We start from the raw sequence: 21867 nt of genomic DNA on the forward strand, positions 1-21867 counted from the left end.
AGGCACTGCTTTCGGTTTGCTTCCCACTGTTCATCATAACCTATAAGTCTCAAGAGCCAATTTGGGCTAACACTAGTCTAATACAACAGTAATGAAAGCAACACGATGGGCTCAGAGGTGGGTTTGACATATTTTTACCACTGGTTCGCCACACGGGCGCACGCTCGCTTCGTGCATGTGCTTTCTGCGCATGCGCCTGGCCTTCCGCACATGGGCTTTGCTTGCGTGTGCACGTTGCACACATGTGCGCGGCCTAGATAAAAAGTAAGGACAGCATAGCGCCAGGGCGGGTCCACCCATGGTCACCATTACCGGTTTACCCGAACTGGTCCGAACCGGCTGAATACAACCACTACATGGGCTCTAGTTGCCAAAGAGCATCTGTTGGCAAAGTCTGTAGAAGAAAATAGTTTCTTGCTCACTTATCAGTTGTCATTTCCTCTACATTAAGTGAAATAGGGAAGCCTGGGAGAATAGTAGTATCTCTTAGGGATATTGTAGACATCTTATATCATGAATGGAACTAACAATCCCTTGGATCCCTTTCTGAGCTATGATTTTACCTGTTGATAACATTGTATGCCTCTTCAGTGCCAATAATACAGAGAGCATTCACAGCTGCATACGTTGGAGCAAGATGTGGGTGTTGGCCTGGTCCTCCTCCAAATCCTCCGTTTGGGCTCTGACAGTGGCTAAGGAACTGGCACACACTACACACCAAGGAAAGGCAAAGGCAAGACTAGTCTGTAACAAGCAGCAAATGCTAAGTTTTCTCAATAGTTCAGTTTTGCTAAAACTCTCTCCAGTACACCCATTTCTGAAAACAGCTTTTATTCAAGACTTTTTCAAGAGCCTTGGTGGCACAGCAGACTAAAGTGCTGTTAAATAGCACCAGCTGCCTGCAATTACTGTTAAATAGCACCACCAGCTGCAATTACTGTAAGTTCAAATCTCACCAGGCTCAAGGTTGACTCAGCCTTCCATCCTTTCGAGGTAGGTAAAATGAGGACCCAGATTGTGGGGGCAATAAACTGACTTTGTATAAAAAAGAACCCTGCTTAGGGGGGGGGCGAAAGCCCTACTAAGCAGGTATATACATAAGTATGAAGGCTATTGCTTAACGCATTGTAAGCCGCCCTGAGTCTCCGGAAAAGGGCAGCATATAAATCGAACCAATAAATGAATGAATGAATGAATGAATGAATGAATGAATGAATGAATGAATGAATGAATGAATGAATGAATAAATAAATAAATAAATAAATAAATAAATAAATAAATAAATAAATAAATGTCTCCCTCCTGTCATGTTATCTCCATCATAAAGTAATTAAGGGGGAAAAAGTCCAGAACTTTTATTCTAGCACAAATTTTAACATCATTCCCATGCCACTATATTCCACTGACACAGAATGTATATCTCCAATTGATTGTATCAAATCTGAAAAAACACAAGGGAGACACCCCTTGGGCAATGCAGCTTATGGTTGCTTTACGGTTGCTCCTGAAAATCAAAGGCAGGATAAGATGCCCGAGTGCATCAGGAGGGGGCGGGGGAACGTTCTGGTTTCCCTTCAAACTATAAAATGTTTGCCTTCTACAGGAGGGGAAAGATCTGCAGAAAGAAGAAAGCAGGGAAAAGGAATGCAAAATAATAATCTTGCGCTCCTACAAGATGAGAAATGTACAGTGGTTGAAGAACTAAAATACCTGCTCAAGGATTGTCTCTCATCAAGATTACTTAGCTAACTGCATGATTTCCACTACGGTTTTGTTCTGGTCAGATATGATTTCTGAACTCTCTCCCTTAATTATTCAGAGTAACCTTATCACTTGCTATGATCTAATCAGGTTTCAACAAATAATACTCCTATGAATTAAACTGCCTTAATTATAGTTTGTCAAAGTAGACCAATTTCTCAGCAGCGTTCATGAAATTAAAATGAACCATAATTTAGAATTCAGACCACACAAGTTGCAGTTATTTTAAAACAAGGACAGAGATGAGACATATGCCCAAAGCTCAAGGTGACTCATCCTCATCATATTAAACTAGCTTAATTATTGTCCAAATGCAGTCGCAGCCTTGATAGGCTGCAGTAGCTGGTCAATCATGGATGGTCTAGGAAGCTAAGCAGGTTAACCTTGAATTGTACCCAGTTGTGTGGGTGGGGAACCTTCCTAAGGATTCCAGGGATACCGAAAGATTGAAAAACTGAAAAATGCATCCCAGAGAAGGCAGTGGGAAACCACTTCCATAACTCTGCCAAGGAAACCACGGGATTACAGTTTCCAGGAATCAAAATCAACTCAAGAGCATCCTTACCCTTTAAATTCATGGTTCTTATCAGTTTTCCTGTGTGTCAGGGTTTTAGATACAGTATACAGTACTGCCAAAGGATTCCGATGGTGATGGGACTGAACATGTGAGTAGCACTGAGGGGAAATGTCCCCCATCTCGCTGCAGCTCTAGGGCCCTCAAAATGTGTCCCAAATGATTGATGGACCCCTCCAGGGCAGGTTTTGGGAAGGGCTAGCGCAGAGGCTACCAACCTTTCTGGACCAGCATGTAAGGGGAAGAGATTGGATGGTTCTGTGTGAGTGGCAAGGAGTGCGTGAGTGCATGCATGCAAGCGGTGAGCGCGTGCGGCCCTCCCGAGCTCTGTTTTCACTGGCAGAAGGTTGCAGGAGGCTGTTGCAGCCTAAAACGGAGCTCAGGAGTCCGTTTTCACTGGCAGAGTGCTCAGGCCTCCACAGGCACCCCTGACATGAGTGACATCGAGCTGGCCACGCCCACCCCGGCACCCCAAGGTTAAATACAACCCAGATGCGGCCCTCAATGAAATTGAGTTTGATACCCCTGATCTAAGCCCATTACTAAAAGCTTCTACTCAAGAACAAATTATTAAGACATTGTTGGAGCAAAATGAATGAGACAATGCACTGTTGTGTTTTTAAAATAATCTGGACATGTGTTGCGTGGACAATAGGATGTTAACTCAGAAAGTCAGGTGCTCTGCATAGCTGATGAAGATTTCAGAATATTAATGTCTATAGTCATTTTTTTGCCGCAGAAATGTTAAATGTAGTGGAACAGAGCTCCACTTCACATTACACTTACCAGTTATTTCTCCTATGTGAACGCTGAGTTTTAACTTTAAACAATTATTTACTGATAAGATACTAGTAATCTGTCTCACATGCATCCTGCTTCTGCATAATCACTCGTCTTTTTCACCCGAAACCTCATCCCAATTTAAATACTACATCAGCATAGCCACTCTTTTCACTTAATGAACTGAACTGAAGCCCATGAAAGCTTGTGCTTTTTAATAAAATGAGTTAATCAGAAAAGGTGCCACCAGACTTTTTCTAATTTCTAATTTTAATTTAGGTAACTTTATTGAGTAGCTTATTTGGAAAAACAGAATTAAAGATGCATAGAATCCAAAACTTTGATGAAACTTTTCTTGATTTCTACCGTAGAGGTTAACTGCATTTTTTTAAAAAATCTTCAATGAGGACTAGAAACTTTTAAGGAAATCAATCTTCAAAATAGGAGTTCCTATATCACATATTGTACATTGTGCAATTTCTGCATAAGTCCCCATAATGCTAAAGAAAAAGTACATCTGATGAAACCAAACTTACTCTGATGCTATTGAATCTGGGATTGGTTCCCCCAAGAGCTCCAGGCTGTGCAGGATCCAATAGCACAGCCATGGGCGACTGGCATCCAGACACTACAAAAGAAGAGAGCTACACCTGTTCAAATCTCACACAATGAGCAGTACTATATTTGCCTCAAATGAGAGACTATTTTGTGCAGGAGGTTTATCAGAACAAAAGTACTGAAAAGCAAACAGCCCATCTAAGAGGCAAAAGAACTTGAACTCGGAAGCATTCTGACAGCGCCAAAAAAATCATTATGATTTGTTCAGTAATAACTTCATGGTAAACTCTCTTTTTATTTATTACTATCCGGACAAAGCAAAAACTACAAGTAACTAACCCACAGAGCTTTCCCCCCAGGTCTGGTACTATACAGATGTGCTGAGACTGCACATCTCTCATGGTCTTTCTGGGAGCAACAGCTTGAAATTTTAGAGGGGGTTGGTCCTCCAGCTGAAGGAGCTAACAGAGGAGAAGCCTAATAAAGCCAACCAATAGAACTCAATTTGTCTTCTTCTAGCCCATCTAATATTTAGGTGTCTGAAAATTGTAAAAGTAGAAGCAAAAGAAAAGAGTACCAAGGTCCATGGCCAAATCTATTATTAGAAATCAACAAACTGTAAACATAATCAATAAGGAAAAAAATATATATTTGGTTCAAATTGCAAAAAATTACCTCATAGGCATCAGTCAATTGCCTCAGTCCTCTCTTCAAGTAGTGGAAATGTTTATCTTGTTGCAAAACATACCTGATGGATTAACCGAAACATAATACAATTTAGCAAAGTTACAGAGTACCATCTGAGTGATGAACAGACTTGCTTGTCACTCAGTTAATTAAAAGGACAAAGAATAACCTGTATTTTCCATAAATAAATGTATATATGGAATGTGATGCGTTTGTATTTAGGGATGTGTTCCTTGAGCAACTACCAGGCCACTTCACACAAAATGAATTCTGGCTTACCAATATACACCAATGTAGCTTTATCTTTCTACAAACAAGTAAAATGAGTTTGATTTAAATCAGGAATCTGGTTTTATGCTTACTGGAATAAATCTGGCCTGACGCTCACACATTACACTATGCAAACTGTGACAGTTATCCATGTTTGTTAACTGTACTCTCGAGAGAGAGAAGCCAAGGGATCTAATCTGAACAGCATATACGATTACACTGTTCAGTCATTAGTTAGCCATATGGTTTCTCATTATGTGCAAATGCAGTCACAATATTAGATCAAACCAAGGTCTTAATGCAATGTTAGATCAAACCAAGGTCAATATAATGGGACATTTTGGTCAGCATCCAAAAGACTGCTGAGACCAGAAGTAAGCAACCATTTCAGGTTATGAGGACCAGTGCACAATTACAAGCATAGTTTTGGCGCCTTCAGCACTTTCATTCATGATTTTAAATATTTTAACTTTTAAAAACGTTTTGTTGGATAGTAAAGAAAAGCTAAACATGATTAATCTACCTGTAATGCTCACAAAGTAAGGTTGTAGAGAAAACAGGTGGTAGATTTATTGCTTGCCCAGCCCAACCCCTAATAAAGTCATTCATTCTTTTTATGAAGGGAAAGCAATCTAAGGAGTCTTGTCATTGTAAAGTTTGAGAATCCTGCCATAAATTAATAGTGCAATGTGGTGCATCAATAAAATAATTTGTGTCAAACTGTCGGTTAATTTCTGTTGGATAAACCTGAAGGATAACAAAATAATTTCTACGTCTTGCCATTTTATTGCAATAGTAATGATTAACAGTGGTTTTGATTGCTACCGTATTATTACAAAACATCTTAAATAATTAACCAGTATAAAAGATTTTAAAACAAGTTCACTAAGAAGAGTGTTCTCTGAAATCAAGAAACATCTGGGAGAAAAACATTAAAATGGAAAAATAAGCCAAGGTGAACATATGTGATTGAAAGAGACACATGAATGTAATAGGCAGGTCACTGAAGGGTGAATCAAAGTAATATTGTGGATCAGGCAAGGGTCTTCTAGAAAGCAGATTCCTACAGAGCGAAGATTTCAAATAATAATATAAAGATCAAGAAAAGTACATACATGCATAAACCCAAGATGACAAAAAAATAATCAGTGAAGTGCTTGATTTTATAAGCTTTTTATCCTGTCTGTTTCTTGGGGGAGGGTTTTTTTCTTTTGGCTAAGCCACAATTGCTAACTATGTAAAGTTTTAAAAAGAATAAGAAACAGAAGTGGAGAAGAGATAGAGATGAGGATGAGAAGGCTGTGGGGTGGGGTTTCCTCCCCTCTGTTGTTTGCACTGGAAGAAAAGCTCCCATTCAGAACAACACACTGTCATCCAACACAAAAACAAGAAGGGTGACTTCATGATGTTTCTCTAAGATTTAATGAATGGAATGCCATACAATATTCCACAAGTGAGTATTAAAGCTGCATGCACTTATATATGCTTGAATATTTAGATACGTAAACACAAATCCTTCCCCATCTTGCCCCCATGATTGCCCCCAATTGCATCTTCTAGGATTAAGAGATAACCTGCAGGTATAAAAATAAGGGCAGGAAATTGCTATAAAAAGAACACATTCCTCAAAATAGATAAGCCAGCACAATTCAAGATCCAAAGTCCTTAACAGTTTATGGTTTTTTTAACTGTATATAGAAGAAAAAGAACATGAATACAATAACTTACTGGGTGTCGTGATGATTTCTCTTGTAAACATCAAAAACTTCTTGAACAATATCCTCCACTTTTGTCTGCATCAAACCAAGGGGACAAAGAAGAGTCACAGAAAACATGGAAAAAGAAAGCAGTAAAATTAGCACAATAATTGTTATATAAGGAGGTCAATCATCACATTGCAATACCATGATGTCATAGCATAACATGTCAGAAGTGTTTTAATGACTGTGAATGCACCCAGGTAGAGTCTTTTGTACCCCAAACACTTCTCCACTGGTGCAGAAGACACTTTCCATGCTGATACACTGTGCTGGAATCAACATGGCTTTCCACAATCTTAATTAATACTTCTAGGATCAAACTATTTGAGGAACCCTATGATGTCTCATTTCCAGTGGAACACAATAGCAGAAAAATGCTAGCAGTACATTCTTTAGGAGCACTAAAATGTGTCACGTAGCATTTATTTTACTTGAATATAATGGCAGAAAATAAAATATTAACACTGGTACTAGCAAGAAACATTAACTGAAGAATGCTCTCAAGTAGAACAAATGACTCTTCAAACTAATAAAAATGATGCAGTCTATTGTTCTTTAGAAAGGGAGAAAGAAATTTAATGTTCAGGGTTTCTATTATATTATTGGTTGTTCAACAGAGCAAACTTACAAAGAAGTACTTCCATGGCAAATTAAAGAGCAATTTGCCAGAGTTTTTCTTGCCTCACTGAAGAAGGCTGCTGCTTAGTTTGCTGGCATCCCCTCAACATGGTAGTTATTTTTTTATATTTTTATTTATTTGTATCCCACCATTATTATTTTTATAAGTAATTCAAGGCAGCAAACATATCAGCATACCTTCCTCCTATTTTCCCTTCAGTACCCTGCGGGTTGGGTTGGGCTGAGACAGAGTGACTGGCCCAAGGTCACCTAGCTGGCTTTCATGCCTAAGACAGGACTTGAACTTATGGTCTCTTGCTTTCTAGCTTGGTGCCTTAACCACTAGACCATGGATTGGCAACCTTAAACACTCAAAGAGCCACAAAGGTCCTAACCAGAAGCCCCAGTTCAATTCTGGAGCCAACCGGAAGTCCGGTTCCCCCATTATAGTCTCCTCCTAGCACGGTGTCCTTTTTCCTCTGCTGACTGGAAGTCCGATTCCCCCACCATAAAGTCTCCTCCTAGCACAGCTTCCTTTTTCCTCTGCCAACTGGAAGTTGGTTCCCCCACCATAGTCTCCTCCTAGCATGGCATCCTTTTTCCTCTACCAGTTCTAACCGAAAGCCCTATCAATTGTGGAGCTGACCAGCAACAGGGAGCTGCAGCAGAGGGATGAAAGAGCCACATGCAGCTCCAGAGCCACGGGTTGCTGACCCCTGCACTAGACCAAACTAGCTATAGCACACATTACAATACTACACATTACCGAAACAGATGCTGGCTGTTATGCTGGTGAAAAGCACTTTATGATGATCACCAACATTAAAATCTAGAGCCTAAAAGAGGAAATGAGATGAACAATCAAGGAGACAAGTTATTTATATTCTATTACAAGGCTCCAGAATTCTTCTAAAATTCTGTAATTCTAGTTCTCAGTGAATGGTTAAAAAACAACAACACACCTATGAAGCTTCTATAAAAAAAATAGTTGGGACATTGGGACCTAAGCTCTCTGAGATGCATAACAAGGGATAAAGAAACAGAGCAAGGGAAACTTGATGTCAGATCTCCAAACTAAACCAAAGTTAGAAACTAAAGACACAATAGCTACAGTATTACTACTTTTACCATAAGATGATAGTAACAGAACCTTGGAAGTCTGAATGCATCCCATTCCTCCACCCTGCCCCCTTATCTTTGTGAGAATTTGGGAGGAACATGTCTGAGACACTTTCTCAAATTACATTTCTGCCCTGGACACAGATTCCTTTTATCTGACCACTGTCTTGATTGCAGCTCTTCCTCCTGTTCCTCAAGTTGTTCCTTACTGCACTGACTGACCTGAGTATAGAAATGGTAAATGGACAGGAGAGAAAACATGTCATTCAAAACTTGGATGGTATAGATAATGAAAGGCTTCACAATTAGCGATTCAAAAGCCATAAAGGGATATGTACATCCCAATTTTCATTGCTCAAAATAATAGCCAGCCTTGCTTTCCCAAACACAGGTTAGGCAAAAGCCAAAACCAACAAAAGATATTTGTGAGCATCTGTTGCCTGCTCAAGCAATATATATCTTCTGGGAAAGCTCAAATTGCATTCTACAACTGGTCTTAATTTTTTCCAATTAAAGAAACACTCTATTCGCATTTTTCTGCAGGTTGCCTTGTAATATTTTCTTGCCTTAAATTTTTTTAAAATATTCTCTTCTTTCATGGAATGATCTTCTGGAATGATGACAGTAATTCTATCTCAGAGGTATCTCAGGCAATTGTCATTCTGGCCTACAGTATAGAGAAGGGCAACAAGAGCAACTAAACTCAACTGTAGGCCATAGAATCCAAACACACTGGATAATACAGAATTGTTTTGACAGCTATGTGTATCCTGACTTAAACATGCTTCTCTTCAGGGATTTAAGAAAGATGGTTGGCTCTTTCAAGTTTTTCTATGAATGCAGATTAAAAGATGCATAATCTCGACCCTATAAATGGCAGAATAACTTTAAAATTGCAGAAAATACAGTAACCAGACCATTTTTGCTCTGTAATCCTTTCTTTTTCATGGGAAGAGTCATCTTAAATTCATGGACTTCTGCTTCCTTTGGGATTAATACAAAATAATACTAGGACTACCAACTCAGGTTTTTAACATAGTCTTAAAAAGCATGAGTCCATTTACCTCAAATTAAACTGTCTATCAAGCGTACCTTTGCTCTCAGCCTGGTGCTTCTTAGGTATGTAAGAATGGCATTTCCCTGATTTGCAGTCCCAAAGAATTTGGTGGTGCTGGGATGGTGAGAGCTAATCTTACTAATCAGCACCAAAGAGCAGCCCTATCCAGATGTTACAGGCTTTTCCTGCCCCTGCTTAATTCCACAAATGAATGAGAGCTTGTATATGCCAAGCATAAGTGCTCTACTTCAAACTCCCTTCATTGTCAAGCTTGAAAAGTCTTCAGGAACAAACTATTATAGTATCACCACCAAATTAATATTTTATTAACCAAATGGTACTCTGAACATGGAATAATGTATATTTTACAAAAAAAGAAAAGGATATTAATATAGTTGATGCCCACTCATTCTAAATTTCTCAGTTACAATACCTTTTAAAACAATATGTATAGCATGTCAGCAAAATTATTTATTTATTTTATTTATTTATTTATTTATTACATGTATTTATATGCCGCCATTCTCTCGAAGGACTCAGGGCGGCGAACACAAGTTAAGAAACAAGTACAGTAAAATCCCATTTTAAACCAAATAACTAATTAATAGTAAATAATAAAACCCGAAATCAGAGTCAGCCTATTTGCTTGAACAGCCAAGTCTTCAGGTCCCGACAGAAGGAATGGAGATCAGGAGCCATCTGGAGCTCAGTAGGTAATTCATTCCAGAGGGTGGGAGCACCCACAGAGAACGCCCTACCCCTGGACACAGCAAGACGACATTGGCTCGCTGTCGGAACCCTGAGGAGAGCGGCCCTATGTGAGCGAACAGGACGGTGAGAGGCAGGCAGGAGAAGGTCCTGCAAATATCCCAGACCTAAGTCACATAGGGCCTTATAGGTGAGAACCAGCACCTTGAAGCAGACCCGGAGAACCACTGGTAACCAGTGCAGCTCACGCAGGAGGGGTGTTATATGGGAATAACGAGGGGCTCCCGTAACAATCCGTGCGACTGCATTCTGGATCAGCTGGAGTCTCCGGGTGCATCTCAGGGGCAGGCCCATGTAGAGGGAATTGCAGTAATCCAAGTGGGAAGTAACCAGGGCATGAGTGACTGTGCGAAGGTCATCTCGGTCCAGGAAAGGGCGCAACTGGTACACCAGGCGAACCTGTGCGAAGGCCCCCCTGGTCACGGTTGTTAGATGGTCTTCTAGGGACAGCCGAGCATCCAGGAGGACACCTAAATTGCGAGCCCTATCAACGGGGACAAGTTTTTCCCCATCTATCAAAAGTGATGGGGCCTCTGAAACCCGAGATGCCGGCATCCACAGCCACTCAGTCTTGGAGGGATTGAGTTTGAGTCTGTTTCTGCCCATCCAGGCCTGTACCGCCTCCAGGCAACGGGACATCATGGAAAGGGCATCTCTGGGGTGGTCTGGGGTGGAGATGTATAATTGGGTATCATCAGCATATTGATGATATCTCACCCCAAAGCCACGAATGATCTCACCCAGTGGCTTCATATAGATGTTAAAGAGTAGGGGGGAGAGAACCGACCCCTGAGGCACCCCACAATTTAGGGGCCTCGGGGTGGATCTCTGCCCTCCCACCCATACAAACTGAAAGGAAGGAGGAGAACCACTGTAAAACAGTGCCTCCCACCCCCAACCCCACAAGTCGCTGCAGTAGGATACCATGGTCGATGGTATTAAAAGCCACTGAGAGGTCAAGTAGGACCAGAATGGAGGAACAACCACCATCCCGAGCCCGCCAGAGATCATTCACCAGAGCGACCAATGCCGTTTCCGTGCTGTGTCCGTGTCAGAAGCCCAATTGGTACGGGTCAAGGTATTCCATTCCTCCAGGAATTGTGGTAGCTGTTGTGCCACTACAGTCTCAACAACCTTCGCGATGAAGCGAAGGTTGGAGACGGGACGATAGGATCCAGGGAAGGCTTCTTGCGGAGAGGTCGAACCACCGCCTCCTTAAGAGAGGCGGGGAAGTTCCCCTCTCTCAACGAAGTGTTGACAATTGCCTGGATCCAGTCTCTAGTCATTTCCCTGGCAGCCGAAACCAACCAGGAGGGACAAGGGTCCAATAAGCAAGTGGAGGAACTAAGTTTGCCCATTATCCTGTCCACTTCCTTGACAGAAACAGGGTCAAACTCAATCCAGATATTATTCTCAAGACCCACCCTAGTCTCCCGATTGGATTCTGCCCAGTCAGAGTCCAATCTGATCCGGATCTGACCGATTTTATCGTGCAGAAACTGTACAAAATCCTCAGCTCTGCCCTGTAAAGGGTATTCCCTCGCTCCCTGATTGAGGAGGGAGCGGGTCACATGAAACAGGGCCGCTGGGGGTTTTCTGCAGATGCAATGAGGGCGGCGAAGTAATCTCATTTCGTCGCTTTCATTGCCACTAGATAAGACCTAATATGGGTTCTTACCTGTGTTCAGTCAGATTCAGATCGGGAGGACCTCCAACTCTCCTTTAGGCGTCTTTTCCAACGTTTCATTTCCCAGAGCTCCATGGAAAACCAAGGAGCAATCCGGGATCTGCGTCAGGTTAGAGGCCGCAAAGGTGCAATTCTGTCCAAGGCGTCGGTAGCCACCCATTCCCAGGATGCCACCAGAGCCTCAGCTGAATCGCAGGATTGAGAGGTGGGGAATGTCCCAAGCTCCTTCAAGAACCTTTCTGGGTCCATCAGGCGCCTAGGGCGGAACCATTTTATGGGTCCCGCCTCCCAGCGGCAAGGGTTGGCAGATTGAAAGTCCAGTCTAAGGAGGGAATGGTCAGTCCATGACAGGGGAGTGATGGAAAGTTCCTCCTTACCATGACCATTTATCCACTGCCCAGAGAGAAAAACCAGGTCGAGTGTGTGTCCTCCCCTATGAGTTGGGCCCTGAATAACCTGAGTCAGGTCCATGGCTGCCATGGAGGCCATGAACTCCTGGACTGTCTCAGATGACTTGCCGATCGAAGGCAGATTAAAATCTCCCACAACCAAAATGCTGGGGAGTTCGAGTGCCACTTCAGTCAAGGCATCGAGCAGTGTGGGCAGGGCTGTGGCAACATAGCTGGGAGATAGGTATGTGACCAACAAGCCCGACTGAACTCCAGGGTCCCACTTCAATAGAAGAGACTCACACCCGCCTATCTGAGGGACAGTGACCTCTTTAGGACTCAGACTTTCTCTAACAACCACTGCCACCCCCCCATCCCTTCCCTGGTGTCGCGGCTGGTGCAAGACATGAAAGCCTGAGGGGCATAAATCAGAGAGAGGGATTCCCCCCTCTTGCCCCAACCAGGTCTCCGTGATACAGGCCAGGTCCACACCCTCCTCATCAATAAGATCTCGTATGAGGAGGGCCTTATTCATCACGGACCTGGCATTCACATATACCAGACGGAGACCAGAGTCCCTCGCTCTCATATCTCCAGGAAAGCAGGGTGAGCAGGAGGTATGGGAGCAAGTCACCATCCGAATGCATCTGGTGTGATGCTCCCCACCCCTACTTCGATTTCTTCTGCCCCTTCCCATCATCACATGTATAGAATGTCCCACCCTCCTCCGAGCATCCCCCACGACTCCCAACCCCCCCAACCCGCCAGGACTGTCAGAATGGCATGGCTGCTGATCCTTAAGAGACCCCCCTGTCTCATTTTTGTTATTAAAAACCACCCTCCTCCTGGATCCCCTTAAAACTGGATCTAAAAATCTATTTAAAAAACCCCAGAGCCTCCGTTTTTTAGCATACCACCTCTCGGGGTTCCAAAACCCGTCATCAAGGGCAGCCCTCGATAGTTGAGAGGGCCAAACCTGCGAGAGGGGGGAGTCTCACAGTGCAAGGAGCTTCACAGTTGAATACATTAAAGAATAGCAACGAGCTGAGAGTGATGAAGGATCATTTTCTACTAAAGGGTGTTAGAGATGGTTAAAAACAGGTAGATTAAATAAGGAAGGAAAAGATGTTAAAGAGAAGATAATATGCTAAAAACATCAGAACATCGGGACATCATCGCCCTCTCAAGACGAGGGGAAGTCTTGTGATTATAATAAGTCTATTCAATGGTGGGAAAAAGTCTCAAAGGCCGCCCTTTCAAGGTGACCAAACCAGAGTCATAAGGTCAAACGAGAGATGGTCCATCCCACCATAGTCCAAGACTCTCGGTGTCTGTGCCTCCTCCTGTCCTGACACCAGTGATAGCCGAGGCTTAGTTCAGAAAAAAGCAAGGTGTAGTAATAGGATGGAATAAATGATTGAATAATCTGGGTAACCCAGGGAGGACAAGATGGTCAAATAATGGTCAAATAAGGCTGCAGATCAATCAAAAGCTGTAAATTTATGCTGAGTGGCCATATTAGGCCTAAGCCTAATAAGCGGGGGGGGGGGGGGGACAGTTAAGGGGGAGACCAACCGTCATCCCCCAGCTAACAATCCTCAGTTCCTTCCCCATAAACTTGATCTTCAGGCCATTCAGGCCATTAAGTTGTTAAGCCCCCTCCCATGCTTCAGAAAAAAAAGGGGGGGGAGTGTCCAGATCCCTCAAAAACTGAGGGATCCTAACGTTTGTAATGCTGCCCTCTTCTCCACCAACAATGGGGGCGTCTTTGCAGCCAAGCCTCCAGGTATTGCCGCTGCCCACGCCGCCTCCAGCGCCACTGCCTTCACCAGCGCAGTCACCTCCGCCGCCGCAGCCACGCTGCCGCCCGTGGCGCCCAAGCCTGCCTCCGAACCGTAGTTCTCTAGCTGCCCCGGCACTCCTGCCGGCACCATCGTCGTCGGTGCCACCACAGCAACCTTGCTGCCCGCGGCGCTGGCTGTGCTAGCCCTGGTGGCCGCCTAGGCCCCGACAGCCGGGCCCTGATTGTGCCATTCTCCGCGCCGTCCTCTAACCTCCTCCCCAACAGTCAGCTGTTCCTCGGGCTCCATCCACGGCTCTATCGAGCCGGCAACATCTCGGCTTGCTGGGAGGGGGTCAAAAGATGGTTAACTGACCTCCGACACCCATGAAAATGTCGAACATCACCTCCCTAAGCTCGGAGTTCACTGCGGAGCCGCCATTTTGGTCTGCTGCCCAACAGTTAAATTAAGCGTATTTGTATGCAAAATACTTCTTTCCCAGGATTATATTTCATATATCTAATGAGATGGTCTGTGACCTGTTAAAACTTGTGATAATAAAGTGATTCATTTGTAAGACACTGTTGTTTAAGATGCTTTATTTATTTTCTGGAACAGACTAATCCAGAATGACAGCTATGCTGGTCTGTTATAACAAGTGCACAAAGAATCTTGTAAGATCAATAGAGTTATTGTGTTATAAAAGCTTTTGTGGGCTACAAAATATAATTTGGCTATAAAAGTACAGTATACAACACAATAAATCTTCTATGCTTAAAACACACTGAGAGGATTCTTTTTGCACTGATTTATTGATGTAACTGCTATGAAGCAGTTATGTTATCTTTAAGAAAAGGCAAGCAACAGAGAATCCTAACATGGTAATAGCTTTTAAAAGGATTTAACTCTTAGGAGTATCTTCCACTCCTGGAAAAGAATTACAGATGCAGATAATGCTGGTTTAAAAATTTTCCCATTACTTAAGCAAACTTATACAAAACATATGCTTGAATTCTTGCAATTTGAAAACCTAGAATAATTATAGAGCTTATAACTTACTGAATACCAAAATTCATGCTATTATCTTCTTCTCAATGTCCTCTGATTGTCAGGTGCAGTAAGTAAGTTGAACTTCCACACTATGAATCTATTTCTTTTTAATCGATTACTACCTTTCCAATCCATTCACTCCAACTTAAAACACTAAGGTATATTTCAACACGTACACCAAGTAAAAGGAATGCCTTTGTATTAGCTACTATAGTCAAAGTGTCACCCCCTACAACCCTTATTGCTTTAGCCATTGATCGAAACTTATCTTCCTTGAATGTCCCCCAAAAGCTTCTAGCTAGGAGCACAGAGACAGTTTCTTTCTCTGTGTTGTTTAACCTTGGTATCAAATATCTTAAACTAAATTCATAGAAGTACTCTCAGTCAATCAGACCTATCACTTATCAAGGGATGGATTGGAAAGACAGAAAGTGCAACAGTAGTTAAGTACTGGTAGAAATAGCTGCTTAACGAATAAGATGTTTTATAACCTGATGTGTAAAGTTACATAATTTTCCTTCCTCTATCAAAATTGTTTTGTTTTGACAATTAAGAAATAGTTTGTGAAATTTATCAAAGAAGTTAGTATTTAGACTCCAGGGATTTTCAAGCTTTGGAAATCTTCCTTTAGATTTAAAATGTTCTAAATAAGTTCTTTTTTGCAACGTCTTCAAATAAAAAAATCTGTGGCATAACTGCAGGAATGGAGAAAAGGTCACTAAAGGAGAGACTTGAATTAAATGCAAAATCTTTATCTAATGCTTCTGAATGACAACTATCTGTACTTTCCATATTTCATTCTGCTCTCTCCTTATTGTGACTATTTCTAACTACCTCTAATACAGGTAGTCCTCAACTTATGACAATTGAGCCCAAAATTTATGTTGCTAAGTGAGGAATTTGTTGAATTTTGCCCCATTTTATGACTTTTCTTGCCACATTTGTTAAGTGAATCACCGCAAGTTGGTGATTCACTTAGATTGCTAAGTGAATCTGCTTTCCCCATTGATTTTGCTTGTCAGAAGGTTGCAAAAGGTGATCACATGACCCCAGGACAATACAACTGTCATAAATATGAGACAGTTGTCAAGCATCCAATGTAAATCATGTGACCATGGGAAGGCTGCAACACAGGTTATAAGTGTGAAAAATGGACATAAGTCACTTTTTTCAGTGCCATTGTAACTTGAAATGGTCACTAAGTGAACTGTTGTAAGTCAGAGGACTACCTGTACTGCTCTATGTGAGTGGACATTTCTATCTCAAAAGAAATGAATGCATTCTGTACCTTATGAAGTGATAGATCCACATAAGATGAAGGCATAAACAATGTATTATTTGATGTTTCTATTGCAACAAACTAAAATTATCCAAAAACTACAGCAAATTTTAAGGACATGGGAACATACAGGCAACAACAATGTGTATTGGGGGTGAGTGTGTGTGTGTGTGTGTGTGTGTGTGTGAATTTACAACATTCAGAGTTAACCATTTAGCTCCACCAAAATGTTTCCTGCAGTTTCTCAGCAAAAAAGCAGTTCTCTGATTTTATAAACTGATTTTCTAGGGAAAAAGACAAGGAATTCAAATATGGGTGTGTGTGTGTGTATTCACACAATACATTAACTGATTTACTGAATTAACTGGGTTTTCGGAATCCATTGACTGGACCATAACCACTATAGGTAAATTCGCAACACAATGAATCCATAAATCAGCCTGCTACGTTTCAAGTGTCTGGTACGGCCCAGTTCCTCCCCAGGCAAGCACAGTCGGAGAAGACATTGGATGAACCTTTGGGAACCGCACACATGGCACCCGGCATGAATTTCCCCATGCAATAGGCTACCAGCAATGGACTCGCACGGTTCGCACGCTCGGCGGAGGGTGGACCCATTGACGCGCCCCGCAGCCCGGATAGTTCTGAGACGCCGCGAGGAACGCGCGCTCGCGGCATGCTCATCTAAGCCCGGTAAAGCCAACGGGTTCCCTGAAGCCGCGCACAATGCACCCTGGGAGTTGTAGTCTCGCTGCAAGAGAAGCGGGGGCGGTGTCCAGTCCCACCTGCTCCGCCGAAGTGAGGGTCCGAACTCCGTCGTCGTCCAGCCGCTCCCGATACGCGTCCCCGCTCCCGCCACACTGATGGCGCCTTCTCTCGGGTCCGCCGTGATGGGTGGAAGCTGCTGCTGCTACCTCTATCTCTGCCTCTGCCGCCGCCATGCTCATAGAAAAGGGCTCAATCCGCACGAACAATTCCGGCTACCCGAATCCGACCGAGAGGCAATGGGCTTAAAACCCAGCTACGGCAGCTCGGAGAGGACAATGGTCTCAACGCGCAGCTATGGTTTAGTTTTGCTGACCTTGCTTTCAGGGACTGGTGAAATAGCTAGCTTGTGGCTCGCTATCGACCTCACGTGGTGTGTCGTTTGATCTCTTTGTTCAAGTGGGTTCCAAATATCGGTATTAAGTTAGACACCATAAACGATTCCACTGGGCTATGTGGAGCGAATGGAAATTCTTCTTTGCTTATGACCTATACAGGTAATGCTCGAGTTACGACCGTAATTTGAGCCCAAAATTTATGTTGCGAAGTGAAACATTTGTTAAGTGAGTTTGCCCAGCTTTTACGATTTTTCTTGTCACAGTTGTTAAGTGAATCATTGCATTTGTTAAGTTAGTACCATGGGGTTGTTAAGTGAATCTGGCTTCCGCATTGACTTTGCTTGTCAGAAGTTTGCAAAAGCTGATCACGTGATCCCAGGACACTGCAACCATCAGAAGTATGAACCATTTGCCAAGATCTGAATTTTGATCATGTGACCATGGGGATGCTGCCAAGGTTGTAAGTGTGAAAAACTGTCATAAGTCACTTTTCAATGCCATTGGAACCTTGAATGTCACTAAATGAACTGTTGTAAATCAAGGACTACCTGTATTGTTTGGTGTTTTTTTTACTAGATTAAAACAAAAAGGGTGTAGCAACACACTGTAGAATATTGAATGGACTTGGTTTCCTGAGTAAGCCAAACTGGCTTATATCACATAAACAAACCATATTATGGTGTAGTGCACTTTATTTCACAAGTACACTAAACTTTACTATAGTTTATTTTATTTTGGTTTTGTGTGCTGAGCAAACCCAGCCAATTATACTTTATTCAAAAATCCAGTTAAATCTACTTGAGTATGATGCAAAATTCATAAATATACTTTATGCCAGCATGGTATATAATGCCTAATTTATAATTATGTGTGTGGCATGAATCAAGAAAATATTTGTTTATCCATAACACCCTAGTCAAGCAAATTATGGTTAAACTGTATAATATAAATATAGAGTATATCCATTTATTAGCTTATTAGAAGAGTATTTTTTTTCCCTTGCCACAGGCTGATTTATATTAGAAGGAAGAAGAAAAACCAATTTACCAAGGATTTAATTGTTATTTAACTTGCTTTTGCTCACACAGCTATTATGTTCAGTAGATTAGGCCTTCTGTAAACCTTTAAGCAGGCTGCTTTGCGATACAGCTCCTTCCTGGCATAGACAGGTGGCATGTGGGAAGAAATCCATTTGTTCAAGTTGTAAAATTCCAGTTTTATGGCTCTTTAAAGCTCACCTTGTTCCCTGTCTGCAGGCACGATGAGACCAGGAGAATGATTTCATATACATGGAAGATTTTTTTTTTCAGAATAGGGTAACCTTGTTTGATACACATAAGAAAGCAGAATTCCAATGAAATGTCAAAACTGATAGAAATATAATTTTAGCACAGTTCTAAGAACTGCATTTCATATTTCTGACTTTATAGGGACTAAAAATATATTGACATTAGTATTATTATCCTTGATTGCTTCCCTCAACCTGGTATCTTCCAGATATGTTGGACTTTAATTCCCATTATTCCCACGCATAAGGGAGGAAAGGAAACATAGTCCAACACACATGGATTATGCTCATGTATGCTGTGGCAGACAACTGCTCACCTAGACTGAGGTACTGTTATTAGAAGGATGAGGAAGCTTGCTTATTTGTTGAGTTTTAATGCTTACATTGCTCATTTTTATATGGTTGTTTTTCAAAATGTAATCAATAAGTGATACCAGAAGAAAAGATGGCACTAATAGCATTAAAAAGCAACATAAAATATATTTGGAGCTGGAAAGCAATTATGGAGGAACTAAAACACAACACCACAAGGTGGGAGTGCTAAATGACAAGAGAACCAAAGAGAGAGAGAGAGAACAAAAAAATTAGAGAGAAGACCATTCTAGAGAAGTCAAATAAACTATTTTCATTGAAGAAGACGTGGCAGATGCCAGACCCTGAACTGGTATCTTTAGAAATGAAATGTGATCAGGCAGCATTACTACAAGACCTACAATTTTCACCACAGTATTACAGAATAGTGTATTTGCTTATCCTCCAATATTATCTTTGTGCTCAAATGTCATTGCATTTGACATTTGACAAAATTGCCATTTTTATACAAATCTGACATCAGATAAACCAGTATCTTACAAGCAGTGAGTAAATATTTCACTTCCCCAGGACATTGACTTTAATGTGCCTAAACCTGAAAAAACAAAATTCATCAGTTTAACATTTATTAAATATTAAACAGAAATAAACATTTATTACATATTGATAATATGTAGATATGATTGTTTGTATCATACCTAATTGCTACTTTTTAGTGATCAGTAAACATACTCCCTGTGTACTATAAAGTTTCCAAGTTGCTCTCAACCTCTGATCATTTCATGAATAAATCCAGTTGGTTTTCTTGGCAACTGAACAGAAGAGCTTTACCACAGATGATTTCTGGATTATTTTCACTTTGAGTTTAGCCTACAGTGCTAATGTTCTAGCCAAATACTAGTATCCTAATCAACCAGGCCCAACTCTTTTTGAAAAAAATATTTATTATAAAATTTATATGTCATCTATCATGCTAACCAAAGTGACTGGACTTTTAAAATTTTTAATTTCTGAATCCAGAAAAGTCAATAAAATGCTGCCACAGCCATTGATTTCATAATCACACCTATGCAATTTTTTACAACTTTTAATTGGGCAAAATGGTGCCTCAAAGGGCAAAACCCTTTGAACACTAGAACTTCAAATGGGCTATCTTACAGAATTCATCCAAAAATCAGAGAATCTATGAATATCCTGTGAAATAATAAAGCATTTAATAACATAATACAAATGTCATAAAATATTTCCTGTGATCAACTGATGTTTGACTGCTATACAGTTCAAGATGGGCTATTTTCAAGGTAGACACATCTCTGAATATTTCTATGAATGTTTGAGAACTTTTCAAGAACATTAGAAGCTCTGCCATTGTTGAAGGCATTAAGGAATCTTGATAGGAAATATCACTGAAATGATGACCCAAGGGATCTGAGGTATGTGGAGTGAGGTAATAAATTCGTAAGATGTTAAGATATCACATGAGTCGTTTTTGCTGCAAAGACTCATGATTACCTTACTGTGACATATTGATAACAATCGAAATTCTCCTTACTTTATTCAATGTGAAAAAAGTTCCATCCATTATATGTGAATGGGATATGCAAACCAATCATACGATGATTTTTATCACATCTAAATTTAACTCTAACATCATTTGGCAAAGTAGGATTGGTTTTTCAAAATCAAAGTAGGATATTTTCACCAATGCTAACCTCAGTATTATGAGTGTTTTCATGTATAATTTTAAAATCTATAGAATTTTGGCAATACATAGTAGTGAGCCTATAAATTAGATGGTCTACAATCTGAGGAAATGATGTAGGAAGTAAATCAGAATTGTGATTTATTTCAGTTAGTACATCTTTCGACAAAGATGACTATTTGACTAGGTCAGGGGTGTCAAAGCCAACTGCATCACGGGCTGTATCATGATGTATTGGGATTGTTTTTGCCCTTGCAGGGCCAGGGTGGGCGTGGCCTGTGCGGGCCATAACTGGCCCGCGGCCATGTGTTTGATATGCCTGGACTAGGTAATGAAAGGTATTTGGAAAACAGTGAAAGCTGTTTTAGGGTTTATGTGTGGATTTATTTAGCAGTGTCAGATGGGAGTCTTCAGATGTTAAATGTCACTTCTACACCCCTTTTCAACAAATAACTCAAATAATGTAGAATTTCCACATAAACAAGAAAAGTAAGTTAAATTCAAGTTCCATGGCATCATACCAAATAGATCCTCTTAATACAGGTTGAGATTTCTTGCTATCCCAAAATGCAAACTTTTTTTATTGTATATTTTTACCCACTCTGATTAATCTTTATCAGTCTGATGTGTTTCAGAAATAACAAAATAGCTTTGTACGAATGGGATGTCTTGTTCAGCAGCCTATGAATCACAATGAACTGGTTGTCTCTAAATTTCCTCTGTCATGGTGCAGAGACAATGTTAAATGATGATCCAGAAGATACATAAGGTCTATATATACTGAGCATCTCCTGTTTGCAATGGAAGTGAGATTACTATCACAGAAATTTACCATAGCAACAACACAAGTTAGTTAGATTCAAAGGAGGAGCATACCTCTGTGTGATTAAGGAGTTTCTTATCCAGAATGGAAGTCCTTACATTGGTCCTGTTGTAATTATTGTGATTTACAGTATAAGCATGTTTAGTTATAAATAAGAACCATTTGAAAGGGGCTTATTTCACAATATAATTCCCCAGAATTATATTGTGCATACTGTAGACCCTACCTGCATATTCAGAGTTACGGATCCGTTGTCTACTCTTATTTAAGGATTGCTACAGTGTTTAGTTGCTTGCATTGTACATTGGTAACATGTAGATTTACTTGTGTGGCATTTAATTTACAGCTCTTACGCTCATAAATTATATACTGAGAATTATATATACTGAGAAGTGAAACGTCTTCAAGGAAAAACAATGAAAGTTCAGATGCCTTTTGGAAAAAGCTGCCTTTGGCACTTTTGAAAAAAAGCACTTTTGGGACTGAGAATTATGGGTCTAT

General features: G+C 41.1%; 1 protein-coding gene across 2 annotated transcripts in view; it reads right to left on the bottom strand.

The window, feature by feature from the left end:
- The window catches only part of FNTB (farnesyltransferase, CAAX box, subunit beta), a 29678-nt gene extending 12398 nt beyond the window's left edge, over positions 1–17280 (bottom strand). The window contains exons 1-5 of one of the 2 annotated variants that reach the window (XM_034433846.3): positions 16924–17280; positions 6359–6423; positions 4349–4421; positions 3652–3743; positions 564–710 (exon numbers count right to left, since the gene is read on the bottom strand). In XM_034433846.3, the coding sequence (XP_034289737.1) occupies positions 564–710; positions 3652–3743; positions 4349–4421; positions 6359–6423; positions 16924–17085 (539 nt within the window). In that variant the 5' untranslated portion in view covers positions 17086–17280. Of the gene's footprint in view, positions 1–563; positions 711–3651; positions 3744–4348; positions 4422–6358; positions 6430–16923 lie in introns of those variants that run through there. The other variant, XM_087883684.1, reaches the window with a different exon arrangement.
- Between the last annotated feature and the right edge of the window lie 4587 nt (positions 17281–21867).

Source organism: Pantherophis guttatus, chromosome 1 (assembly GCF_059756535.1).
Source record: "Pantherophis guttatus breed Tessera chromosome 1, ASM5975653v1, whole genome shotgun sequence".
Lineage (NCBI taxonomy): Eukaryota > Metazoa > Chordata > Lepidosauria > Squamata > Colubridae > Pantherophis > Pantherophis guttatus.